At 26.5% G+C, this 27,983-nt stretch overlaps 2 protein-coding genes across 2 annotated transcripts; one reads left to right on the forward strand and one right to left on the reverse strand.

The window, feature by feature from the left end:
- On the forward strand, nucleotides 1-15,815 carry LOC135136300 (beclin 1-associated autophagy-related key regulator). The gene is made up of 8 exons (XM_064065513.1): nucleotides 1-369; nucleotides 429-534; nucleotides 598-911; nucleotides 966-1,144; nucleotides 8,752-8,911; nucleotides 8,994-9,170; nucleotides 14,735-14,864; nucleotides 14,915-15,815. Exons 1-8 carry the CDS (start codon nucleotides 173-175, stop codon nucleotides 15,074-15,076), a joined length of 1,425 nt encoding a protein of 474 aa, XP_063921583.1. The 5' UTR covers nucleotides 1-172; the 3' UTR covers nucleotides 15,077-15,815.
- LOC135136302 (uncharacterized) lies at nucleotides 15,805-16,594 on the reverse strand. Its single transcript, XM_064065514.1, has 3 exons — nucleotides 16,221-16,594; nucleotides 16,032-16,160; nucleotides 15,805-15,983 (listed from the first exon to the last, which is right to left on the reverse strand). The coding sequence occupies exons 1-3, from the start codon at nucleotides 16,359-16,361 to the stop codon at nucleotides 15,900-15,902; spliced, it is 354 nt and encodes a 117-aa protein (XP_063921584.1). The 5' UTR covers nucleotides 16,362-16,594; the 3' UTR covers nucleotides 15,805-15,899.
- Nucleotides 16,595-27,983: the final 11,389 nt, after the last annotated feature.

Here is a 27,983-nt window from a genome sequence, read left to right on the forward strand (position 1 = left end):
TTTTGTTTTATTAACACCAAACAAACGTGATTTTAAATTATTCATTTCTCTTCATTATTTTTTGTTAAAATTTTCGTAAATTTTCAAGCACTGCATAATTTTCTTTTTCGTGGCGATCTTTCAAGGAACGAGTGTTCAAAAGCGTATAGTGCATGAATAAATTAGTTTTGTTATGGCTACCAGCAGTTCAGACGAAAGTAGCACTGCTCCAAAAGATTTTCATATTTCCTCATCTATAGACAGTGGCAGTCGTTTAAGTTTACCCAGACAGAAGTGTTTGTTGTGCTCTAGTTCCCGAAAAGTGTTTTATTGCAAAGATTGCATTCACAGTGGCCTATTTTATTCGTCAAAACATCAAGCTTCAGAAAGGTAAATATAGCTTATTAACAAGAAAACTATTATTAATATTTCGAATACGAATCTTTCAGTTACTTGGATAAGCGGAAGACGTTGCTTGAATTAGAAGATAATAAAAAAATACTCGAAAAGAAGTGTCTTAAACATTTTGAATTTCGACAAAAAGCTGATGTATTGGTAAGACTTCAATCGCCGTTATCGTAGCGAATTAATCACTTATTTTACATTGTCTTGTTGCAGCATTCGAAAATTAGGCAGTATAAAGATAGAAACAGAATTATTAAACTTGCAGTCGAAGAAAAAAAGCAAAAACGTCTCAAATACATTGCCGACTTAACCAAGTTGAAGGAAGAAGTGAAACGTACGTCGGAGAAGTTATTAAAATATGATCAAAAGGTGGTACAAGTTGAGCTATGTGCCGCTGATAAACGAGAAAAAGTTGAAAAACAACAAGAACAATTAGAGCAGAACCATCAAGAGATAATGGGGCTTGTGAGACTACGAATTGATCAACTGAAAAACATATTTCCAATTACGAAAGTGGAACCAAAACTGTGAGTCTATTTTGATTAAATATGTCCAAACTGGACTCAATTGTTATGTTACAGAGAGGAGGAATCTTTAGAATCGGATATGGTTAGTGCTATTGCAGAAGCATCACAAACGATGTATGTTAGAGATCGTTGGGAATATGCAGACTTCCCAACTGATTTTAATGAATTGCAATATTCAATTGTGGAACCTTGTTTGCCTGGTTCTGGAAACTATTCACTATATAATATCTGGGGTAAGTTAACCACACATTAATTTTTAACTAATAATACAAATGTAAAAACACATTATTTAAGGAATAATATGTTTTATTGTACCTTTTTTGAGAAACGACGTAAATATTTTGTTGTTTTTTTAATTTTGCAAATTTTATTTTTACTTCCTGAACGTAAGCAAAGAAAATATTGTAATCAAGTCTGTCAGGGGACGACTGTCTACTTTTATGTTTTCTCGACATTTCATGGCCCATAGAGTATCAAAAATTAGGTCTCCTGGTTCAGTCTGTGTACCGTCTGCTCAGATTTTTATTACTCAGATAATCTCCAAAATTACCGGAGCGATTATATTTTATATGTATGTTAGGAATATCATGTAGATGGTAAAACGCGAACCAAAATTTGCCCAATCTCCCTATCAATGTCATGACATCTCAAAAATTTTGAAAATAAATTTTATAAATTATTTCATTAATGGAAATATTGATTTTTACTTCCCACGCGTAAGCGAAGGAAGTATTGTAATAGAGTCCATCAGACGAATGGGCATTTTCATGTTTTCTCGACATGTCATGACCCCTACAATACGAAAAATGTAGTCTCCTGTTTTTGTCTGTCTGACACGTCATCTCCGAAACTGCTGGACCGATTATTGTCAAATTTTGTATGTATATTAGAAAAATCAAGTAAATGGTTAAATGGCAACCAAAATTTGGATGATCATCCCCACCAACAATTTAATGACGTCATCTCAATGAATAGTATTTTAAAATGAGTTTGAATGTTACACAAAAATATATTCATAGATTTGTAGTGTACGAATCCATTTTCAGTCTTTTCGCTAAACGTTAAATTTTTTTAAATTTTTAGATTTTGTAATTCTTCGGATTGTGTTTCCCGAATTTACAATTTTAATTGTTTTAGATTTGTAATTTTTTGCTTTTTAAATGTTTTATTTTTCTTATTTTTTCCTCGATTAAAATTTCCCCGTTTCAATTTTACAATTCTTTAATTTTTCATTTCTTCAAATTTTCGACTTGTTATTTTTAGTTTCTTTTTTTTATTCTTTATTTTTTCAATTTTTCGTTATTTTTTTAAATTTTTCGATGTTACGATTTTGTAATTTTTTGTTTTCCAATGTGAAATTTTTCTATTTTAGATTTTTCCAGTTTCATATTCTTTCAGTTTTTCGCTGCTTTAATTTTTCGGTTTGCAGTTTGCAATTTTTCGAGTTTTTAGGTTCAAATTTTTCAATTTTCCAGCATGTAAATTTTTCAATTTTTAGATTTAGCAGTAGTAGTTTTCAGCTTTAATTATTTACGTTTTCGCTCTGATTTTTTATTTTCTTTATTTGTTCAATATTTCGATTTATAATTTTTTGTTTTTTTCAATTGTTAATTTTTTTTATTTCTACAATTTTTAAACTTTACAATTCTTCGATTTAAAATTTCCCGAGTTTTTAATTTTTCGTATCGGTTTTTATTTTCTCAATTTTCCAATTTTCCGTAATTGTTTAATTTTCCAGTTTTTCAATGTCCTGATTCTATATTTTTTGTTTTCTCAATGTGAAAATTTTCAGTTTTTGGGTTTTTGAATTTTTAGTTTTAATTTTTCACGTCTTCGCTTTGCAATTTTTCGTGGTGATTTTTTATTGTCTTTATTTGTTCAATATTTCGATTTATAATTTTTTATTTTTTCAATTGTTAATTTTTCTTATTTCTACAATGTTTAGACTTTAAATTGTCATTTCGTCAAATTTTCGATTTCTGATTTTTCGTTATTTTTTAAATTTTCCAGTTTTTCAATGTCCTGATTCTATCATTTTGGTTTCCTCAATGTAAAAATTTTCAGTTTTTGGATTTTTCAATTTTTTTTTTTTCATATTTTCGATTTGAAATTTTTCGAGTTTTTAAGTTCAAATTTTTCAGTTTTTCAATTTTCCAACTTGAATTTTTCAATTTTTAGATTTTGCCATTTTTCGTTTTAGTTTTTTTTATTTTTTCAATTAATCGATTTTTCAATGTTTTGATTTGTATTTTTTTTTTCAATTTTTCTTATTTCTTCAATTTTTAGATTTCGCAATTCTTTGATTTAAAATTTCTCGAGTTTTCAATTTTTCAATTTTTAGACTCTTTTTTCTCCTTTCTTCAAATTTCCGATTTGTAATTTTTCGCTTGGATTTTTTATTTTCTTTATTTTTTAAATTTTTCGGTTTTTCAATGTAATGATTTTATAATTTTTCGTTTTTCAATTTTAGATTTTTCCACTTTTCATATTCTTTCAATTCTTCGGTTTACAGTTTGCAATTTTTCGACTTTTCAAGTTCAAATTTTTGAGTTCTTTAATTTTCCAACTTTTAGATTTATCAATTTTCCCGAGTTTTCAATTTTAATTTTTCACGTCTTCGCTTTGCAATGTTTCGTTTTGTTTCTTATTTCCTTTATTTTTTCAGTTATTCGATTTTTCAATATTTCGATTTATAATTTTTTTTTTCTTAAATGTTTAGACTTTGCAATTCTTCGGTTTAAAATTTCCCAAATTTTCAATTTTTTTATTTTTTAATTTTTCATTTCGTCAAATTTTCGATTTATAATTTTTCGTATCAGTTTTTATTTTATTAATTTTCCAGTTTTTCGATGTTCTGATTCTATAATTTTTGTTCTTTCAATGTGAAAATTTTCAGTTTTTGAATTTTTCAACCATTTAATTTTTGAAAATATCAATTTTTCAGTTTGCAATTTTCCAGTTTTTATTTCTTTTTGTTTCTTCATATTTTCGATTTTCAATTTTTCGAGTTTTCAAGTTTAAATTTTTCAGTTTTCCAACTTTTGAATTTTTCAATTTTTACATTTTGCAATTTTTCGTATTGAGTTTCCCGAGTTTTCCATTTTAATTTTTCAAGTTTTCGATTTGCAATTTTTCGTTTTGGTTTTTTCTTTAATTTTTGAATTTTTCATTTTTCTTATTTATTCAATTTTGGTTTTGCATTTTTTCAATTTTAGATTTTCCCAGTTTCATAGTCTTTCAATTTTTCGGTTTACGATTTTTTAGTTTTTCATTTTTTTGTTTCTTCAGATTTTCAATTTACAATTTTTCGAATTTTCAAGTTTAAATTTTTCAGTTCTTCAATTTTTTTATTTTTTCAATTTTTCATTTTTCTTTTTTCCTATTTCTTCAGTTTTTAGATTTTGTAATTCCTCGATTAAAAATGTCACCTTTCAAACTTTTGGTTTCGGTTTTTTATTCTTTATTTTTTCAATTCCTCGTTATTTTTTTCAATTTTTGAGTTTTTCAATACTATGATTTTATAGTTTTTCGTTTTTCAATGTGAGATTTTTAATTTTTCAATTTTAGATTTTTTCAGTTTCATATTCTATCAATTTATCGTTTTTTCAATTTTCCAACTTGTGAATTCTTCAGTTTTTAAGCTTTAGCAATTTTTCATATTGAATTTCCCAAATTTTCAGTTTTAATTTTTCACGTCTTCGCTTTGCAATTTTTCGTTTTGATTTTTTATTTTCTTTATTTTTTCAATAACTCGATTTATAATTTTTTGTTTTTTCAAGAGTTAATTTTTCTTATTTCTTCAATTTTTAGTCTTTGCAATTCTTCGATTTAAAATTTCCCAAGTTTTCAATTTTTCGATTCTATAATTTGTCATTTCGTCAAATCTTCGATTTGTAATTTTCGTAACGGTTTTTATTTTCCAATTTTTCGTTATTTTTTCAATTTTTCAGTTTTTCAGTGTGTTGATTCTATAGCTTTTGTTTTTTCAATGTGAAAATTTTCAGTTTTTGGTTTTTTCAATTTTTCGATCTGAAATTTTTCGATTTTTCAACCATTTGATTTTTGAATTTATCATTTTTTCAATTTTAGATTTTTCCAGTTTCATGTTCTTTCAATTTTCAGTTTCTTCAATTTTTCGGTTTGCAATTTTCCAGTTTTTCTTTTTTTCTTTGTTTCTTCATATCTTCGATTTGCAATTTTTCGAGTTTTCAAGTTTAACTTTTTCAGTTTTCCAGTTTACAATTTTTTCAATTTTTAGATTTTCCAATTTTTCGAGTTTTCAGTTTAAGTTTTTCAAGTTTGCAATTTGCAATTTTTCGTTCTGGTTTTTTCTTTATTTTTTTCAATTTTTCATTTTTCTTTTTTTAGATTTTGCAGTTCTTCGATTTAAAATTTAACGACTTTTCTATTTTATTTTTCGGTTCTTCAGTCATTTAATTTTATCATTTTTCTTTTTTAATGTGAACTTTTTCAGTTTTTGGGCTTTTCAATTTTAGATTTTTCCAGTTTCATATTCTTTTAATTTTTCGGTTTGCAATTTTTTAGTTTTTCAATTTTTTTTATTTATTCAGATTTCCGATTTACAATTTTTCGAGTTTTCAAGTTTAAATTTTTCAGTTCTTCAATTTTTGTTTGTTTTTTCAATTTTTCATTTTTCTTTTTTTCCTATTTCTTCAGTTTTTAGATTTTTAATTCCTCGATTAAAAATGTCCCCTTTTCAATTTTTCGATTCTTTAGTTTTTCATTTCTTCAAATTTTCGACTTGTTATTTTTGATTTCGGTTTTTTATTGTTTATTTTTTCAATTTTTCAGTTTTTCAATGTTATGATTTTATAATTTTTCGTTTTTCAATGTGAAATTTTTCGTTTTCCAATTTTAGATTTTTCCAGTTTCATATTCTTTCAATTTTTCGTTTTTTCGTTTTTCAAGTTTTCAAGTTCAAATTTTCCGTTTTTCAAATTTTAAATTTGGCAGTTTTTCGTATTGAGTTTCCTGAGTTTTCAATTTTTATTTTTCACGTCTTCGCTCTGCAATTTTTCGTTTTGTTTTTTTATTTTCTTTATTTTTTCAATTATTCGATTTTTCAATATTTAGATTTATAATTTTTCTTATTTCCTCAATTTTTAGACTTTACAATTCTTCGATTTAAAATTTCTCAAGTTTTCAACTTTAATTTTTCAAGTTTTCGATTTGTAATATTTCGATTTGGTTTTTCTTTATTTTTTCAATTTTTCGATTCTTTAGTTTTTCATTTCTTCAAATTTTCGACTTATTTTTGACTTCGGTTTTTTATTGTTTATTTTTTCAATGTGAAATTTTTCGTTTTCCAATTTTAGATTTTTCCAGTTTCATATTCTTTCAATTTTTCGTTTTTTCGTTTTTCGAGTTTTCAAGTTCAAAATTTTCAGTTTTTCAATTTTTCAACTTTTGAATTTTTCAAATTTTAAATTTGGCAGTTTTTCGTATTGAGTTTCCCGAGTTTTCAATTTTTATTTTTCACGTCTTCGCTCTGCAATTTTTCGTTTTGTTTTTTTATTTTCTTTATTTTTTCAATTATTCGATTTTTCAATATTTAGATTTATAATTTTTTGTTTTTTCAATTGTTAATACTTCTTATTTCCTCAATTTTTAGACTTTACAATTCTTCGATTTAAAATTTCTCAAGTTTTCGATTTGTAATTTTTCGATTTGGTTTTTCTTTATTTTTTCAATTTTTCGATTCTTTAATTTTTCATCTCGTAAAATTTTCGATTTGTAATTTTTCGTATTGGTTTCTATTTTCTTAATTTTGCAATTATTCGTTATTTTTTCAATTTTCCAATTTTTGAATGTCCTGATTCTATTATTTTTGTTTTTTCAATGTGAAACTTTTCAGTTTTTGGATTTTTCAATTTTTAGATCTGAAACTTTTCGATTTTTCAACCATTTGATTTTTGAATTAATCATTTTTTCAATTTCAAATTTTTCCAGTTTTATATTCTTTCAGTATTTCGGTTTGCAATTTTTCGAGTTTTCAAGTTCAAATTTTTCAGTTCTTCAATTTTCCAACTTTAAATTTTTCAATTTTTAGATTATGCAATTTTTCGTTTTAGTTTTCTATTTTCTTTATTTACTCAATTTTTCATTTTTCTTATTTCATCAGTTTTTAGATTTTGCAATTCTTCGATTTAAAATATTTCCCGAGTTTTCATTTTTTTATTCGGTTTTTTATTTTCTTTATTTTTTTAATTTTTCGGTATTTTAATGTCATGATTTTATAATTTTTCTTTTCTCGATGTCAAATTTTTCAGATTTTCAGTTTTCCAACTTACGAATTTTTTTTTAATTTTGTGTTTCTCGATTTTCAGTTCTTCATTCTTCGATTTGCAATTTTTCATTTTTTCGATATGGCAATTCTTCGCTTTTTCATTTTTTTTTTTTGAAATTGAAAAATCGAAAAATCAAAAATGTAAAATCGAAGAAGTATAAAACTGAAAAAATGAAGAAAAAAAACATTGAAAAGTCGAAAGGTGAAAAATTGAGAAACTTAAGATCGAAAAAGTGCAAAAAAAAAAAAACAAAAATTGTAAAATCGAAGTAGTGAAAATTAAAGAAATCGAAAAAACGGGAAACTGAAGTCCAAAAATATCAAAACCGAAAAACTTAAAAATTGGAAAATCGAGGAAGTGAAAAATCTAAGATTAAAAATAAAAAAAAAAAAGGAAATGGAAAAACGAAAAGTTGTGATATTAAACCGAAAAAATTAAAAAATGGGGGAAACAAAAAATTGAAAAATTGAAGAAACGAACAATTGGACAATTTGCAAGTCGAGAAATTGAAAAATTGAAAAAAAGTTGAAAGAATGAAAAATCATGAAACCTAAACACTGAAAAATGGAAAAATTGAATAATTAAAAAAAATAAAAAATAAAAAATTGTGAAATGAAATAATTGGTCAAATGTAAATAAATCCAGATTTTTAAAAAATTATAGGATCTGCAATTTTTCGATTTTTGAATTTCTCATTTTTTCAATTTTAAATTTTTTTCATTTTTTTGTTTCTTCTGATTTTCGATTTGCAATTTTTCAATAAAAAAAATTAAAAATTGACAAATCAAAAATGTATAAACGAAAAAGTATAAAACGAAAATTTTCAAAAAACTAAAAATTGGAAATCAAGAACTGAAAAAATGAAGAAACGAGAAGTTTAAAAGTCGAAAGGTTAAAAATTGAGAAACTTAAAGACTTTGATTCAAACTGTTGCTTAAAAAACAATTGAAAAATTGTTGCCATCACATAGATCTTTTAAAATGATACAAATTTTCTCAAGGGACATTTTTTACATTGTAGCTTACTACTTAATAATTTTGATCCTCAGTTTTGAGGGGACGAACTCATTCAAATCAAACTAATTTCTACGTGACATTTTTCCGATGTATAAAGACAAACACTTTCAAGTTGTTTTTCTTATCGAGGATAACCTAAGGACGTATAGTGGTGAACTCCATCGGGCAATTTGGTACTTCCATATTTTATCGATATTTCATAACCCCTAGACAAGGCCGTAGTTGTAAGGAGGCTAGGGGATGCTGAGCCTGTCCTAGATCTAGACAGGTTATAATTAACCAAATGTGAATTACTACATCGAAAATCAAAATAAAATGTAGTGTTTTATTCAATAAACGGAAGTCAGAGCAATAAAAAAGTCTGGACCGTCGGCATTGTGATCCCACAATACGTTTATTAGTATTACAATGCATCTATCCGAACTGATATATGCGTCCTTGCAAAAATTAGGATAACAGGGTTTCTGTTTTCCCTTTTATATTGCATTTTTTTTTAAATAGTGTATTCAATTTCAGTATCCAAAAACAAGGACGCAGTTCCAGTAAATCCGAATCCCGATCTTGTCGAACACAACCCGGCTTACAACATCAGCGCAGCACTCACTTACACTGCCCAACTCATCAACGTTTTGGCATTCTATTTCAACGTCCGGTTGCCATACAGGATGGTCTACAGGTATAGTCAACAAATTTTTAAACCACATACTTAGTATCTCAGTATCATGCATACAAAGATCTAAAACAATTTTCAACAACAGTGATTTTTGCGGGGGTTACATGGATGAAGCTCAGTTCACGCGAAGAGTGGCCCGTCTCAATGCTAACGTGTTATATTTATGTTTCTCGCAAAACATTGATTTGTCCAATTTAAAAGCCTGCGAAACAATTCACAATATTCTGAAACTGATGGACACAAGTAATCCCAATCTAGGGAGGTAAGTTTTTGTAGTTTCGTAAAAGTATCTTTAATTGTACAGTTTATTCAGTATTTTTCGTTTCATAGTTGATTATGTAATACCATTGTTTAAGTATATTATAGTTGGACAACCTAATACAAATTTTACTTCGCCTAAATAGTGAGCTTTAGGACAAAGGAATCCAGGGGGCGTGGGACAAATTTTTCGTCAACGCGCATTTTCACTACAGTGAGCCAACGTATTAGGTTTATTTTACTCTAAATCAGATGGCGCCATCAAACATTAGCAAAGGCAAACACCCTTCACTCTGCTCTTATACGAGGAGTTATCCATAAATCCATAATTAACATTGTTCCGTAAACAGTAATGTGTATAAACATATATGTACAAAATATGAAAATATACTTGACATAAAAAATATGAAGCAACGCGTTGTAACGTGATAAGAAAGAATTGAATTTAAATGAATTTGACGCATATTTTTATTTGACTATATCTGAAGACTGACAGAAACTTTCCAAGGGTTTTTAAACTGGTATAATTGTTTAGTTTTACAAGATTAAAGTAAAACAAGATTTTAAGTAAAATTTAGATTCGTGGTGTTACAAAAATATTAACACAAAATGAAAATATATGTTCAAAGTAAATAACAGAATGACATAAACTTTCGGCGTTAACATTACAAATAATTACAAGAGAGAAAAAAACGCATAAAGAACTTAAGAGGCATGTTTGTAATATCGAGTTGTTAAAGGCTGCTTTGAAGATTGTTTGTTTCTATGAAAAACAATTGCTGTTATCGGACATTTTGGTAGATTTTGTTCCAAAAATACGAGATAACTAAGTGTTTCTTGAACTAGTTTCCGTAACTTCTAAAATTTAAAAAGGATACGCCGTTCTGCTGTAATAAAATCTAGAATAAGGTCAAAATCACACTAATATTACATCTGATTTTGTTGACCACATGAATATAATTTACATTAAAATAAGTTACAGACATTGTTTGAAATGTTTATTATAGTTCGAAAACAAGATAAAATAAATAAATAAATAAATAAATAAATAAATAAAATGTGCAGTTTATAAACTTCAGAATTTTAGTATAAAAATAATCATGTTTGAAGCTTCATTTTGTCTGTTCGATTTTATTGGGTGTATTGGGCCCCTCTCGGGATATAACACCGACCATCAGTGCACCGACCCAACGTTCTTCAACCGATGGGATGATTTATTACTTCCGATTTTCGGCTAGATCTGCACAGTTAACTCTTTGCGCACTGCACACTGACATAGAGTATTTTGTTCACGCGAGCATCAAAAATATTACGCCGAAAGCACTTCTTCAAGTGTTATTTTTTTTAAGATGTCATATTTGTCAGCGTTTCCAAAATTTTCTTCTTTGCACAGGTCAACTAATTTTTCGTAAACCGCATTTTAAAATTTTTCTTATTGTATTTTTTACTTTTTAATTTTCTAAGGCATGAAAAAATCCCATATAGGTTTCTATGAATTTATTAACGAAATCAACTGATAACTTGCGCGCCATTTTGTGTTAATTAACACCAGTAGTGATTATGATAATTTTATAATTATCATTTTAATGAAATTGTGTTCTTCACTTCGCGAACGACAGCAAACAATTTAAAATTACCGCTAGTCAAGCACCTGAAAATCCATCTCTCCCAAATATGTCTTTCTTGGCACGATTTGTAATCCGAAGTCTCCCTCCACATGCAATGTTTCGTCGCCTGAGAACTTGTTTGATCTACAGACCAAAGCACACTCAGGCCAATATCGGCTTTAAGCGATTTATCTATAAACCGATATTCGTTAGAGTTGATGTGATACACATCCACTACGAAGAACTAACCCATTTCGACCATTGGACTTTACAACGAATAAGTGAATAAAGTTCCTGAACATCTTAACGATTTAATACATAATGTTCCCGAATGACAAAATTTACATTTCAAATTGTATTATCAAATTACACTCTCCAAAATTTGTCACGAACAATGAAATGACGCAATCTCCAAATTTTACAATAGTAAAATTGTAGTTTCGCCCCGTTTACGGTTTAAGCATCCGTGTCGAGTTTTCACCTTAGACGTCAAGATTTTTGGAAAAAAAATCAACATTTTCCAATTTATAATGTTATGTATTTAAATTTTAAAAAGTAGAATAGTCCTGATCTTGTGATTTATACCTAAATACGCTATTGGGATTTTTCGGCTTGTCGATTTGTCGATTTTTCAACTTTAAATGTCTCAATTTTTCAATATTTCAATTTTGGGCTTTTCCGATTCCTCCATTCCTTAAATTTTCTATTTCTCGATTTTTTTATTTTTCGATTTCTCAATCTTACGATGTTTCAATGATATGATTTCTCAATTTTTGTCCTCTTCAATTTTACGGTTTTTAAATATTTCGATTTTTCAATTTTTCAAATTTTCACGTTTCTAAATTTTCATTTTGCCGATTTCTAAAGTATTTTTTTTATTTGTCCATTTCTGGATTTCCTAAAGTTTCGATTTTTCACATCTTCAATTCCTCAATTTTTCGATTTTTTAAGATTACGATTTTTCAGTTTTGCTTTTTTAGATTTTCGATTTCTCAATTTTCCAATTTTTTAATTTCTCAATTTTTTGAATATTTCTTTCAGTTATGAAATTTTTCAATATTTCAATTTTTCGACTTTTCGATTTTTGAATTGATGGATTTTTTTGATTTCTCGCTTTTTTCCTTTTTGGATTTTCAATTTATTGTAAACTTTAGATTTTTCAATTCTGGGACTGTTTAATGCTTCGATTTCTCAATTTTTAAACTTTTCGATGTTTTAATATTCCCTTTTTTAAAATTCTAGGTTTTTCGATATCTCGAGTTTTCAGTTCTTCTATATTTCAATTTTTCAATTTTTCGATTTTTTGAATTTTAATTTTTGATTTTCCAGTTTTTCCTTTTTAAAATTATTCGATTATTCAATTTTTTAATTTCTCAATTTATCGAATTCAGATGTTTCGTTGTTTTGATTGTTCAATTTCTCAATTTTTCAATTTTTAACTTTCCTTTTCGGCTTCCGACTCCTCAATTTCTCGATCCTCCGATTTTTCGATTTCTCGAAGTCTCAGTTTTTGAATTTTTCGATGTTTCGATTTTTGGATTTCTCGGTTTTTCGATTTTTTTCTTTTGAGCTTTTCAATTTTTGGATTTTCCAATTTTTCAATGCCCCGATTTTTCAATTTTTCAAATTGAATTGGATCTCTCGATTCTTCAATTTTGCGATATTTTAATTATTCATTGTTTTAAATTTTAGTTTTTTCGATTTCTCGATTTTTTGACTTTTCAGTTCTTCAGTATTTAAATTTTTGAATTTTTCAAATTTTTGCGTTAAATTTTCAGTTTTCTGATTTCTCAATTTAATCTATTTTTGATTTTCCCACTTCTCAAAGTTTCGATTTTTCAGTTCTTCAATTCTTCGATTTTTCGACTTCGCTTTATTGGTTTGTCGATTTCTCAATTTTTGGATATTTCTTTCAGTCTTGATATTTTTCAATACTTCGTTTCTTTCATTTTTCGACTTCTAGATTTTTCTATTTTTTATTTTTAGATTTTCAGTTTTTTGCTTTTTATTTCAATTTCTCAATTTTTCAACTTTTTCATATTTTAATTTTTTAAATTTACGAATGTTTAAATTTTTTGAGATCTCAATTCATTGAGATTCTGATGTTTCGATGTTTTGATTATTCAATCTCGCTTTATCAATTTTTCCATATTTAAGTTTTCGATTTTTCGATTTTGGCCTACTTCGGTTTCTCAATTTTTTGATTTTTCGACTTCTCGATTTTTCGACTGCTCGATTTTTTTTGTCTTTTGATTTTTCGATTTCTCGATGTCTCAATTTTTGAATTTTACAATGTTTCCATTTTTCAATTTGTTGGTTTTTCGATTTTTTGCTTTTCGGTTTCTCGATTTTTCGATGTTTCGATTTTTGATTTATCCAATTTTTCAATTGTCCAATTTTTAAATTCTCGACTTCTCGATTCGTTGATTTTTCAGTTTTTCGATTATTAAATTTTAGATTTTTATTTTGATTTTTGATTTTTTGATGTTTGGATTTCTCCATTTTTCAGTTTTAGGATATTTTAACTTTTCAGTGTTTTAAATTTTAGATTTTTCGATTTTTTAGTTCTTCAATATTTTTTTATTTTTCAAATTTTGACGTTTCTGAATTTTTAGTTTTCGGATTTCTCAATTAATCTATTTTTTTATATTCCCATTTCTCCACTTCCTAAAGTTTCGATTTTTCAGTTCTTCAGTTCTTCAATTTTTCGATTATTCCGGTTTTTGATTTTTCAATTTTTCGATTTTTTAAGTTTGCGACTTTTAGACTCTGCTTTTTTGACTTTTTTGTTTCTCAATTTTTTAATTTCCTAATTTTTTGATATTTCGTTCAATTTTGTGATTTTTCAGTTTTTCGATTTCTCAATTTTAACTTTTCGATTTTTGAAATTATTAATTTTTTTCGATTTTTTGAGTTTTCAGTTCTCTATATTTCAATTTTTCAATTTTCGGAATTTTTAAATTTTCGATTGTCCAATTTTTTTTTATTTTTCGATTTTCCAATTTTTCGATGTTTCGATTTTTGAATTAACCGATTGTTCAATTTCTCGATTTTTAAATTTCAGATTTTTTTTGATTTTTTTGTGTTTCGATTTCTCGATTTTACAATTTTCCCATATTTGAATTTTTCAGTGTTTTACATTTTCGATTTCGAGGATTTACTGTGTTACAGTAGTCATTACTCATAAAGAACGATTATTGCTGTGCGTTAAAATGCCTACATACTGATAAGCACGTACATACAAGACACATTTAAGGCTGTTTTAGTATAATTTTTGCAATTTTAAATTTATTTCTTGATGTCGTATATATTTAAATGGTGATGAATATTTTGTGATACAATCTTAGGATAAAATGCATTTTAGTTTCAAAAATAATATCTATTTAATGATTTGACTACTGTTAATAAAAAAAATACGTAAGAAGGTGTTCATATTGAATTAATTTGGTGTTCATAGTTTGATGATAATCCATAGTTATTCTGGAGGCAAATTAGATGACTTGTTACTTATTAATTAAAGTAGTGGTCGTTTAATTTCGTATACCTTTAAAGTGGACGAAGGGACGCATATTTCTTAGCCATGCAGTTCATGGATAATAGGTATACCGCGATAATATTAAATTTTTGTTACCTTAACCTTGAAACAGGTATGCACTACATATACATATATTACAGTAAAGTCTGCAACACGTACGTTTGCTTATTTTGTGACTGCTCCCCGTACAACGTACTGATTAATACGTCCGTTTACTACCTTATCGACATCACGTGCTTACGGACTATTTTTACCCCCTTTCGTAAGGTACCGCCACGTCATAGTGAAGCGAGTGAGATGTAAAATATATATTAATTCTTTTCTACATGGGAAAGTGATTGTCCGTATAGGTTGTCCAACTATAATATACTTAAACAATGGTAATACGTACAAAAGTAAATATGAAAATGTTTTATTCACGAACAGGCAAGGTCCGTTTGAAGTTGATTCTCGGAAAGCGGATTCGCTTGAGAAGCCTATAACGAGAGATCTGGAGTTTAGTGGCGATAACACGGATTCGGACGAAGGGGATAGTTTTCACAGAGAATGGGAAACTGTAATTGTTTTGTAGAATGTCAAGACTGTTGTTAATCGGTTTAGTTTCAGGTACCACATATTCCATGCGCTGATGTTCCTGTTGCTTCACCTGTGGTACAGTCTGCGCAGATGATCACTACGCAACAGGCTACCAGTGTGGCAGGAGGTCTGGTGACTAGTGCTGCAGCTAGCATTGCTTCAATGTGGAGAGGAATTACTGGTTTAAGATAGTTTTTTCTTTGTAGTTGTTATTGTTAGATTAGAGATTCGTTCTTTCTTTAATTCCATCACTAATGTTGGTAGAAGGATAAATTAAGTTTGTTTGAAAATACGTCTAAAACGATTGTTTCATATTAACGACTGAAAGTTTGACTGCATTTTAAACAGACTCTTTGTAATATATTTCAGATAAATATTTTTTACACGTTTGGTGGTGATAAATTGTAACCGTTATAGTACATGGAGCCTTTTAAAATGTACTTAGTTTGTTAATAACAGATAACTTTCTGCTTATAAATATGTCAGGTAGCAGTTACTTTTAATATTGCACAAATTAGTTCCTAATTAATCATAATTATTTTTAACAAAATTGGAGGGTAATTTTCGTATGTGTATGTAATTGACAAGAACCATGAAAATTGCTATTAAAGTATTTTGTAACCAGAAAATTTAAGTTAAGGTTTTGTATATAATTACAAATTACGGTCATAACGTTCTCGTCCACTTGACCTCAGAGACCACAGTTTTTTATCCATTGATTTTTGTATTGTAAATATTATTTGTTCGTTCTTCATACGTCAATATTTTTGAAGCAATTTTTTTTATGTATACTCTTAGAATGTTTGAGATAGAAGTGTTTTATAATTAGATCATAATCTATTGTGATATATTAAAAAAAGTTGTACATTTTTACTATTAAGTGTATGTTAAATTATATATTTTAAATAAATACAAAAATATACTATATTTACACCACTTTATTTAATAAAGGAAAAAAATCACAATTACAAAAAGTTTAACCAGCAGTAACAGAACATTAAATTACATTTACTAATCATAATTCGTCGGTATCCAAACCAGCCCAATTTGAGTCGTGTATGCCGTGCAAAGGGCACTCCACGGGGCAACGACCATTACTCTAGAACAACAAATTACTCACAGCTTGCCTCACCTTCCACATACTCACATGAAACAATCTATGACTACGTTGTATTGCATTACTCTTTTTTATTTTGAGTACCAAATTATACTGAATTTCCAATCTCTCAATGCACTGTTCACACACAGTCTTTGGCAAATTGTCATATTTGTCAATCTAAAAAACACAACATGAATTTTCCTGCTCTAGTCCCAGTGTAAACCAGTCTAAACTCACAGTTATAGGTAATAACTTGATTTTTTTCATCAACGCTAGCTTCTTCGCTTTACCGCTGTATAAATGAATGACTTTTTTCTTCTGTTCTGAACATAACCTGCATATAAAACCTGTCATAATAGCCTTCGCGTAACTCCCCATTGTTCTTTGTTCGTCGCAGGCATAAGAAAGTCGCTTAGTACATTGTTACCACTTCGCAAACACTTAAACAACCAACAACTTGAAATTCTTCTGGTATTAACAAGGACGACTCTTCATCACATCTGTAATAATCTAACACGGCGATCTAATAAGACACCGTGAGCCACCATCACCAAACCGACAGCAACACCAAGCAACCAACCACAATCAACAATCCGTCAATTGTCAAACATAGTTTGACACTAATGACAGCTTTGCCACTGACTACTGGAATGCGTTCAGAAATTTACGGCGATGGTGACAGGCTGATTTGGCAAAACCACCCTTATTGACATTGGAGTCCTCAACCGCCAAAGACAAGCGCCAAATTTAAATAGTCGATGCCAATAAAAAAACTTGTTTCACTACAATTTGTCGCCTGAGAACTTGTTTGATCTACAGACCAGAGCGCGCTCAGGCCAATGTCGACTCTAAGCGTTCAGAAGCGATTTGGTTGGTTTGGACTATAATTTCTGCGGGAAATAGTTGTTTGGTCGGTTTTTATAACGACTAAGTGAATATCTTTGGTACATATTTACATAAGAAGCTAATTACTGTTGAAATGTTAACAAGTCTGTCGCTAGTATTTTTAGAACTCTGGCGGAGAAAGTCAATGATTTATTTTTATTCCTGATCTTAAAATGTCTTAAATAATATCTTAAATATCTTACTCCTATTTATTATTCAATTTTTGGATTTTACAATTTCTCAATTTTTCAATTTCTCGGTTTTCAGTTTTTCTCTTCAATTTTACGATTTTTAAATAGTTCGATTTTTCAGTTTTTGACTTTTATAAACTCTTTATTTGTCGATCTTTCAATTAATTGATCTTTCAGGTTTTTTGGTTTTTTAATTTTTCTATTTTTTCAGGTTTCGATTTTTTAACTTCACTTTTTTGATTTTTCGATTTGTCAATTTTTGGATTTTTCAGTTTACTTGTAATTCAATTTTTCGATCTTACGATTTTGCAGGTTTTTGATTTTTCAATTTTTCGATTTTTTTAAGGTTTCGATATTTCGACCTCACTTTTTTGATTTTTCGAGGTTCTCAGTTTTTGGATATTTCACTTTTAAGATTTTTCAGTTTTTCGATTCGTCAGTTTTTCTTTCATTTTTCAGTCGATATTTCAGTTTTGGTATTTTTCAATATTTCTGTTCTTCGATTTCTCCATTTTTGACTTCTGGATTTTTCGATGTGTCGACTTTTTACTTTTTCGATTTTTAAATTCTAGATTTTTCAATTTTTTATTCAGCTCTTCATATGTCAATTTTTCAAATGTTTCGATTTCTTAATCTTTCGATTTTTCGACTTTTAAATTTTTGATTTTTCAGTTTTTTGATATTTTAATTTTTCAATATTTAAAATTTTAGATTTTTCGATTTTTCATTTCAGTCCATTGATATTTCCGTTATTCATGTTTTCGAATTTTTCAAATGTTTTAATTTCTTAATCTATCGATTTTTCGACTTCCCGGTTTTAGATTTTCTGTTTTTCAATTGTCATTTTGTCAAATTTTCGATTTTTTAATCTTTCAAATTTGACTTTTATAAACTCTCAATTTTTCGATTTTTCAATTAATTCGAGCTCGACGATCTCTCGAAGAGTCACAAGTTCATTGCAGAATGGGTGACTTCTCAAGCTTACCAAGCTGATTCGAGTTTACATGACCTGACTTAACCGAAAATTGTATAATACAGATTTTAGGATTATTTAGTTTCATTATTTTTCTACTCGAATTTTTAATTTTTCGATTTTTAATTCCTCAATTTTTTAATTCTTCAAATTTTCAGTTTGCAATTTTTCGTTTCGGCTTTTTATTTTCTTTTCAATTTTTTGATTTTTCAATTTTCCAATGTGCAATTTTTGAGTTTTTAATTTTCGATTTTCAACTTTTGGATTTTTTAATTTTTCGCGTCTTCAATTTTTAACTTTTAAATAGTATTGAATTTCAAAACTATTGTTCTTCAATTTTTCGATATTTAATTTTTCAATTTTTCAGTTTCTTGACTTGCAAAATGAATAATACTAATATTGTTTAAAATTTTACGCTTGTTCGATTCTGCAATAAATTTTTCGAAATTACAATTTTTCATTTTTCAATATTTCGTTTCCTCAGCTTATGATTTTTATTTTTAATTTTCCCGATTTTTTATTTTTAAAGTTCTTCATTCTTCAATTTTTTTTATTTTTGGATTTTTCAATTTTTTGATCTGCAATTTTTTGGTTTACAATTTTTTAATTTTTCAACTTTTCGTTTATTCAAGTTTTCATTTTAAGTAAATAATAATAATAATAATAGTTTTTAAAATTTTTCTATTTTTCAATTATTGGTTTTTAAAAGTTCTTCGTTTATTCAAATTTTTAATTTTTCGATTTTTAATTCTTCAATTTGTCGATCCTTCAATTTTTCATTTCTTCAACTTTTCGATTTGCAATTTTCATTTCAGTTTTTATTATCTATATTTTTACAATTTTTCGAATTGTAATTTTTTCATTTTTCATTTTTTTTTTGGTTTCTTCAATTTTACAACATGCAACTCTCCGAGTTTTCATTTAGGAGTTTTTCAGTTTTTCGATTTTCCGACTTTTGAATGTTTCAGTTTTCGAATTATTCAATTTTTCGATTTGCAACTTTTCGGTTTTCGAGTTTTCGATTTTGCAAAATTTGGATTTTTTAATTTTTCGGTCTGCAATTTTTTGGTTTTCAATTTTTTAATTTTTCAACCTCTCGTTTTTTCAATATTTGATTTTCAAATTTTCATTTTAAATAAATAATAATAATAGTTTTTAAAATTTCAATGCTTTTTTAATTTTTCTCTGCAATTTTTTGGTTTTCAATTTTTTAATTTTTCAACTTCTCGTTTTTCAGTTTCATTATTTTTCTAATTTTTCTATTTGAATTTTTAGTTTTTCGATTTTTAATTCTTCAATTTTTCGATTCTTCACTTTTTTAGTGTTTAATTTTCGATGTTTCAAATTTTGGATTCTTTAATTATTCGTTTCTTCAATTTTTGACTTTTAATTTGACTAGTTTTCATTTTAAAAATAGTTTTTCGTTTCCTCAGTTTTTCAAGCTTTTCATTTTATTTTCGACTTTCCCGATTTATTATTTTTATTATTTTCGATTTAATATCACAAATTTTCGTTTTCTCATTTCCTTTATTTTTCAATGTTTAGTTCAATTTCTTTTATTCAAGTTTTCAGTCTGGCTTTTCAATTCCTCGATTTTCCAGTTTTAAAATTTTTCAATTTTGCAATTTTTGGATTTCTCATTTATCCGATTTTCGAATTAGTGTAATTTTCAATATTCCGATTTTACAATATTTCGTTTTTTCTATTTTTTCCTTTTTCGATTTTAAAGTTTCTTTATAGTTTTCAAAAATTAGAACACAAAAAATTCTAAAATCGGAAAATTGAAAAATCGTGAAACTGCAAGTCGAAAAATTGAAGAAATGAAAAATTAAAAAATTGAAAAATTGAAAAATTCGAAAATAGAATATTTAATAGGGGTGGGTGGGCGGGACCACTTCTGAGTTTGTATTAAATCGTTTTTCAAAATAGAATTCAATTCCCATTTTACAGTACATACCATTGGCCAAAATCAGTCTTATCTTAGCAAATGCAAACCCCGCCCACCAGCCATCTCTTTTCTTAAGGGGTATATCATTTGCCAAAATCAGTCTTATCTTTACGAGTACTATGATTTTACATATTTTTAAATGTTTTTAGAGACAATTTTTGTGGTTGTTTTCGATACACTGTATGATATTAACAGTGAGAAAAAAAAATTAAAAATTCAAATCGAAAATCGAAACCTTAAAAAATCGTAAAACCGAAACATTGAAAAATCGAAATATCGAAGAACTGAAAATCCAAAAATCAAAAGATCAAGAAATCGTGGAGTCGAAAAACCGAACAATTGAGAAACCGAAATAGGCCAAAATCGAAAAGTTAAAAATTGAACAATTTATAAATTGAGAAATTGACAATCAAAATATCGAAAAATCAAAATCTCGATAAATCGAGAGATCAAAAAACTAAAAAATTCGAAAAATTGAAAAATTGAGAGCTTGAAAGATCAAGAGACGGAGAAATCGAAAAGTGATGAAGTCGAAAAATCGAAAAATAGAGAAATCGACAAACAAAAAGTTAAAAATTGAAAAATTGGAAAATAGGAAAAATCAAAAAACGAAAAAATGGAAAACTGGAAAAACTGAGAAACCGAAATAGGCCAAAATAAAAAATTGAAAAACTGATAAATCGAACACCCGAACAATCAAATCTAGATAAATCGGGAATGAAAAATTAACAAATCGAAAAATTGAAAGACAGAACATCTAAAACCAGGAAGTCGAAAAATCGAAAGATTAAGAAATACTGAAAAATTAAAATATCAAAAGATTGAAAAATCTAAAATTTAAAAATCCAAAAATTGAAAAATCGAAAAAGTAAAAAGGTAGACACATCGAAAAATCCAGAAGTCAAAAATAGAAAAGCCGAAGAATTGAAATATTAAAAAATCCTAAAACTGAAATATCTAAAAACTGAAAAATTGAAAAATCAAAAACCTGAAAAATCAAAAAATTAAAGAACTGAAGAACAGGAAAATCGAAACACTCGAAGGTCAATAAATGGGAAAATCAAAACCTCGATTAATTGAAAATTCGAAAAATTCAGAGTTTATGAAAGTCAAATTTGAAAAATTGAAAAATCGAAAATTTGACAAAATGACAATTGACAAAAAACCGGTAAGTCGAAAAATCAAAAGATTCAGAAATCGAAAACGTGAAAAATTCAAATATCAAAGAAATGAACTGAAAAATCGAGAAATCGAAAAATCTAAAATTTTAAAAATTAAAAAATCTAAAATTTAAAAATCGAAAATTATCAACTTTTTTCGAAAAAGTAAAATAATCGACACATCGAAAAATCCCGGAGTCAAAAAGTGAGGAGAACCTAGAAAAGTCGAAAAATTGAGCAAACGAAATCCAAAAAGTGAAGTCAAAAAATCGAATCCTTGAAAAAACAAAAAAATGAAAAATCGAAAAATTAAAGAATTGAAGAACAGGAATATCGAAACCCTCGAAAGTCAAGAAATGGGAAAATCAAAACATCGATTAATTGAAAAATCGAAAAATTGACAGTTTATAAATGTCAAATTTGAAAAATTTAAAAATCGAAAATTTGAAAAAACGGCAATTGAAAAAGAGAAAATCTAAAACCGGGAAGTCGAAAAATCAAAAGATTAAGAAATCGAAACATTTGAAAAATTCGAAAACTTGAAAAATTAAATTTCGAACTACTGAAATGAAAAATCGAGAAATCGAAAAATCTTAACATTTTAAAAATTAAAAAATTTAAAATTTAAAAATCGAAAAAGTAAAATAATCGACAAATCGAAAAATCCAGGAGTCTAAAATCGAAAAGTCGAAGAAGCGAAATATTGAAAAATTCCAAAACTGAGATATCGAAAAACTGAAAAATGAAAGAAAAACTGAAAAATGGAAAACCTGAAAAATCCGAAAACTGAAATATCCAAAAACTGAGAACCTAAAAAGTCGAAAAATTGAGCAATCGAAAAATCCAAAAAGTGAAGTCGAAAAATCGAAACCTTGAAAAAATTAAAAAATGAGTAATCGGAAAATTAAAGAATTGAAGAATAATTCAATTTGAAAAATTGAAAAATCGAAAATTTGAAAAAACGACAATTGAAAAACAGAAAATCTAAAACCGGGAAGTCGAAAAATCAAAAGATTAAGAAATCGAAACATTTGAAAAGTGCGAAAACTTGAAAAATTAAATATCGAAGAAGTGAAATGAAAAATCGAGAAATCGAAAAAATGTAAAATTCAAAAATAAGCCAATGGATTTTTTCGGGAAAATGTTTTAGAAACACTGTTCTATTTTGTATGAATTTTTAAATGTTTTTAGTGACAATTTTTGTGGTTGTTTTCGATACACTGTATGATATTAACAGTGAAAAAAAAAATGAAAAATTAAAATAATCGAAAATTCCAAAAATCGAGAAATCTAATAATCGAAAAATCGAAACATTGAAGAATCGAAATATCAAAGAACTGAAAATCGAAAAATGAAATATCAGAAATCCGAAAAATGTAAAATTCAAAAATAAGCCAATGAATTTTTTTCGGGAAAATGTTTTGGAAACACTGTTCCATTTTGTATGAATTTTGAAATGTTTTTAGTGACAATTTTTGTGGTTGTTTTCGATACACTGTATGATATTAACAGTGAGAAAAAAAAATGAAAAATTAAAATAATCAAAAATTCCAAAAATCGAGAAATCTAATAATCAAAAAATCGAAACCCTAAAAAATCGATTGAAACATTGAAAAATCGAAATCTCGAAGAACTGAAAATCGAAAAATGAACCATCAGAAAATCGAAAAAATATAAAATTCAAAAATCTAAAATTTAAAAACCGAAAAACGAAACTCCCAAATTTAAAAAATCGGATAACTGATAAATCGATACATCGAAAAATTGGAAAACCGAAAAGCCGAGAAATCGAAAAATCAAAAGATCAAGAAATCGTGGAGTCGAAAATTCGAACAATTGAGAAACCGAAATAGGCCAAAATCGAAAAATCCAGAAGTTAAAAACTGAACAATTTATAAATTGAGAAATTGACAATCAAAATATCGAAAAATCCAAATCTCGATGATAAGTCGAGAAATCAAAAAACTTAAAAATTCGAAAAATTGAAAACTTGAGGGATTGCAAGATCAAAAGAACGAGAAATCGAAAAGTGATAAAGTCGAAAAATCGAAAAACAGCGAAATCGACAAACAAAAAGTTAAAAGTTGAAAAATTGAAAATGCGGAAAAATCAAAAAATGGAAAACTGGAAAAACTGAGAAACCGAAATAGGCCAAAATAAAAAAATTGAAAAATTGATAAATCGAAAACCTGAACTCAATCAAATCAATCAAATCTCGATAAATCGGGAATGAAAAATTAACAAATCGAAAAATTGAAAAACAGAACATCTAAAACCAGGAAGTCAAAAAATCGAAAGATCAAGAAATATTGAAAATTTAAAATATCAAAAGATTGAAAAATCTAAAATTTAAAAATCCAAAAATTGAAAAATCGAAAAAGTAAAAAGGTAGACACATCGAAAAATCCAGAAGTCAAAAATAGAAAAGTCGAAGAATTGAAATATTGAAAAATCCTAAAACTGAACTATCTAAAAACTGAAAAATCTAAAAATCAAAAAAGTGAAGTCGAAAAATAGAAACCTTAAAAAATCGAAAAATTGAAAAATCATAAACCTGAAAAATCAAAAAATTAAAGAACTGAAGAACAGGAAAATCAAAACACTCGAAGGTCAATAAATGGGAAAATCAAAACCTCGATTAATTGAAAAATCGAAAAATTCAGAGTTTATGAAAGTCAAATTTGAAAAATTGAAAAATCGAAAATTTGACAAAATGACAATTGAAAAAAAACCGGTAAGTCGAAAAATCAAAAGATTCAGAAATCGAAAACGTGAAAAATTCAAATATCCAAGAACTGAACTGAAAAATCGAGAAATCGAAAAATCTAAAATTTTAAAAATTAAAAAATCTAAAATTTAAAAATCGAAAAGTTGATAAATCGAAAAAGTAAAATAATCGGCACATCGAAAAATCCCGGAGTCAAAAACTGAGGAGAACCTAGAAAAGTCGAAAAATTGAGCAATCGAAAAATCCAAAAAGTGAAGTCAAAAAATCGAATCCTTAAAAAAACAAAAAAATGAAAAATCGAAAAATTAAAGAATTGAAGAACAGGAATATCGAAACCCTCGAAAGTCAAGAAATGGGAAAATCAAAACGTCGATTAATTGAAAAATCGACAGTTTGTAAATGTCAAATTTGAAAAATTGAAAAATCGAAAATTTGAAAAAACGACAATTGAAAAACAGAAAATCTAAAACCGGGAAATCGAAAAATCGATAGATTAAGAAATTAAAACATTTGAAAAACATGAAGAGCTGAATAAAAAATTGAAAAACGGAAATATCGAAAAACTGAAATGAAAAATCGAGAAATCGAAAAATCTAAAATTTTAAATATTGAAAAATTAAAATATCAAAAAACTGAAAATTGAAAAAACGATGGTTGAAAAACAGAAAATCTAAAACCGGGAAGTCGAAAAATCGAAAGATTAAGAAATCGAAACATTTGAAAAACATGAAGAGCTAAATAAAAAATTGAAAAATCTAGATTTTAAAAATCGCAAAAGTAAAAAGTCGACACATCGAAAAATCCAGAAGTCAAAAATGGAGAAGTCGAAGAACAGAAATATTGAAAAATACCAAAACTGAAATATCGAAAAACTGAAAAATGAAAGAAATACTGACGAATCGAAAAACTGAAAAGTCTCAAAACTGAAATATCCAAAAACTGAGAACCTCGAAAAATCAAAAAAGTGAGGTCGAAATATCGAAACCTTAAAAAAATCGAAAAATTGAAAAATCAAAAACCTGCAAAATCGTAAGATCAAAAAATTGAATTACAAGTAAACTGAAAAATCCCAAAACTGAAATATCCAAAAATTGAGAAATCGAAAAATCAAAAAAGTGAAGTTGAAAAATCGAAACCTGAAAAAATAGAAAAATTAAAAAACCAAAAAATCTGAAAGATCAATTAATTGAAAGATCGACAAATAAGAGTTTATAAAAGTCAAAAATTGAAAAATCGAACTATTTAAAAATCGTAAAATTGAAGAGAAAAACTGAAAACCGAGAAATTGAAAAATTGAGAAATTGTAAAATCTAAAAATTGAATAATAAATAGGAGTAAGATATTTAAGATATTATCTAAGACATTTTAATTTCTTGATTTTTCAACTTTTGAATTTTACAATTTGTCAATTTTTCTATTTCTAGAAAATTTTGTTTTCCGAATTTTTCTATTTCTGGATTTTTAATTAATCAGTTTTTCGATTTTACAGTTTCTTTTTTCAATTTTTCAAATTTTCAGTTGTTTTTTCAATTATCGAAGTTTTTAGTTTCTCAAGTTTTAAGATTACAATTTAAATGTTTTGGTGTTTCAAGTTTCGCTTTTTCAATTTTGCAATTGTTTGATTTTTCTGTTTTTTAAATTTTCTGTTTTTTCCTTTTCCAATTGTTGACCTCTTAATTATTCGATTTTGAGTTTCTTTATTTTTGCAGTTCTTCGATTTCTCAATTTTTAAATTGTTCGGTTTTTCAATGTTTCTTTTTCGATTTTTTAGTTTTTAATTTTTTGATTTTTTACTTTTTCATTTTTACAATTTTCCGATTTTTTAATTTATTAAAATTTCACTTTTAATAAGTTTGTCCTTTCGATTTTTCCGTGTTTCGTTTTTACATTTTTCGATTTCTCCATTTTCTAGTTTTTGGATTTTCATTATAAATTTTATTTTTCAGTTACATTTTTATATTTTTCGATTTTTTAATTTGCACTTATTTTAACCTTTCGATTTTCCAATTTGTTTTTAAATTTTCGTTTTTTTGATTTTTCAATTTCTCAATTTTTAATTTATCATTTTTTCAGGTTCGTATTTAAATTTTGTAATTGTTTAATTTTTAAATTTTCCGGTTTTTAATTTTTCACTTTTTTGAAATAATTATTAGGGTTTTTTTCAAGTGTACAATTCTTGGCTTTTCAATTATCCGATTTTTCAGTTTCTGTATTTTTTCAGTTCTTCGATTTCTCGGTTTTTAAATTTTTCGGTTTTTGAGTGTTTCGTCTTTTCGATGTTATAATTTTTCAATTTTTATACCTCTATATAATGCAAAAATCCTAACAGAGAAATCGAAACATGAATAGATCGAAAAATTGAAAAATTAAAAAATCCAAAATTTTAAAAATCAAAAACTTGAAAAACTGAAAAATCTAAAACCAAGAAGTCGAGAACAATCGAGAAATGAAGAAATCAAAAAATTTAAAATCTAAAATCTCAATAATCGAAGAATTGAAACATCAAAAAATCGAAAAATTTTAAAAATTTAAAATAAAAAACATTAAAAATCGAGAAATCTAAAAATCGAAAATTTAAAAATTCCAAAAATTCAAAAACAGAGACACAGAGAAAATGAAAATTAAAAAATCAAAAAAAAATCCCAAAACTGAAACATCGAATAACTGAAATATAGAGAAATCGAAAAGTCGAAAAATAGAAAAGTCAAAAAACCAAGAACCTGAAAAATCTAAAACCCGAAAATTCCAGAAATCCAAACATCGAAAAATCGAAACTTTGGAAACGCCGAATGAAAACTTGACAAACTGAAAAATCAAATAAACGAGAAATCGAGAAATCGAAAAATCTAAAATTTATAAAATCCAAATTGAAAAATCGAAACCTGAAGAATCGAAAAATTGAAAAATATATAAATTGACAAATCCTAAACCTGGAATGCCGAAAAATTGCAAAATCCAAAAATTGAAAAGCCGAAAAATCCAATGATTTAAAAACTAAAACATGGAGAAATCGAAACGTGAATAGATCGATAAATCGAGAAATCAAAAAATCTAAAATTTATAATATCCGAGAAATCTGAATAATCAAAAAATTGAAACATTAAAAAATAAAAAAACTGAAAAATCGAAAAATTGAAGAATTGGAAAACTGAAAAATCGAGAAATGGGAAAAAATCAAAGTTCATTTTTCAATTTTTGATTCTCATTTTTTCGGTGTTTTCAATTTTTCTTTATTTTTTCAATTCTTCGACTTCTCAATTTTTAAATTTTTTGATTTTTCAATTTGAAAATTAATTAATTGAAAAATCGACAAATAAAGAGTTTATAAAAGTCAAAAATGGAAAAAGCGAAATATGTATTTAAAAATCGGAAAATTGTAACACTGAAAAATTGAAAAATTAAGAAATTAAAACCTGAAATGAATTTTATTTTTCAGTAAAATTTTTGTATTTTTCGATTTTTTAATTTGCAGATATTTTAACTTTTCGATTTTCCAAGTTGTTTTTAATTTTTCGTTTTTCCGATTATTCAATTTCTCAATTTTTAATTTATCATTTTTTCAGGTTTTAATGTTACAAATTTTCGATTTTACGTTTTCATTTTTTTTCAGATTTACAATGTTATTTTTAAATTTTCCGATTTTTAATTTTTCACTTTTTCAAATAATTATTATTAGGATTTTTTCAAGTGTACAATTCTTGGCTTTTCAATTATCCGATTTTTCAGTTTCTGTATTTTTTCAATTCTTGGATTTCTCGGTTTTTAAATTTTTCGGTTTTTCAGTGTTTCATCTTTTCGATGTTACAATTTTTCAATTTTTCCATGTTTCTTTTTTACAATTTCTTATTTTTTTTAGATTTCCTGTTTTCATTTTAAAAAAAGAAGTTTTGTATTTTTGATTATTTAATTTATGGAAGTTTTTTTTTTGGTTTTTGCAATTTTTCACTTTCTCGATTTTTAATTAATCAGGGTTTTCAGGTTTCAATATTACAATTTTTCGATTTTTCAATTATCCAATTCAATTTCTCAATTTTTTCATTATTTCGTTTTTTCAATTTTTGATATTTTAAGTTTCATTTTAAAATTTTTGAATTTTGAAATTAAAATTTTTTTGT

The sequence above is a fragment of the Zophobas morio genome, unplaced genomic scaffold (assembly GCF_036711695.1).
Source record: "Zophobas morio isolate AGI-343-1 ecotype UQ-CSIRO unplaced genomic scaffold, CSIRO_AGI_Zmor_V1 ptg000026l, whole genome shotgun sequence".
In the NCBI taxonomy this organism is placed as follows: Eukaryota; Metazoa; Arthropoda; class Insecta; order Coleoptera; family Tenebrionidae; genus Zophobas; species Zophobas morio.

Excerpts from the sequence above, each read along its gene's own strand:
- LOC135136300 (XM_064065513.1), top strand. The coding sequence starts at position 173 with ATGGCTACCAGCAGTTCAGACGAAAGTAGCACTGCTCCAAAAGATTTT. Across the intron at positions 370-428 it reads AAACATCAAGCTTCAGAAAG|TTACTTGGATAAGCGGAAGA; the intron begins GTAAATATAGCT and ends CGAATCTTTCAG. Across the intron at positions 9,171-14,734 it reads AGTAATCCCAATCTAGGGAG|GCAAGGTCCGTTTGAAGTTG; the intron begins GTAAGTTTTTGT and ends ATTCACGAACAG.
- LOC135136302 (XM_064065514.1), bottom strand. The coding sequence starts at position 16,361 with ATGGGGAGTTACGCGAAGGCTATTATGACAGGTTTTATATGCAGGTTA. Across the intron at positions 16,161-16,220 it reads TCAAGTTATTACCTATAACT|ATTGACAAATATGACAATTT; the intron begins GTGAGTTTAGAC and ends TGTGTTTTTTAG. Across the intron at positions 15,984-16,031 it reads GTAGTCATAGATTGTTTCAT|AGTAATGGTCGTTGCCCCGT; the intron begins GTGAGTATGTGG and ends TTGTTGTTCTAG.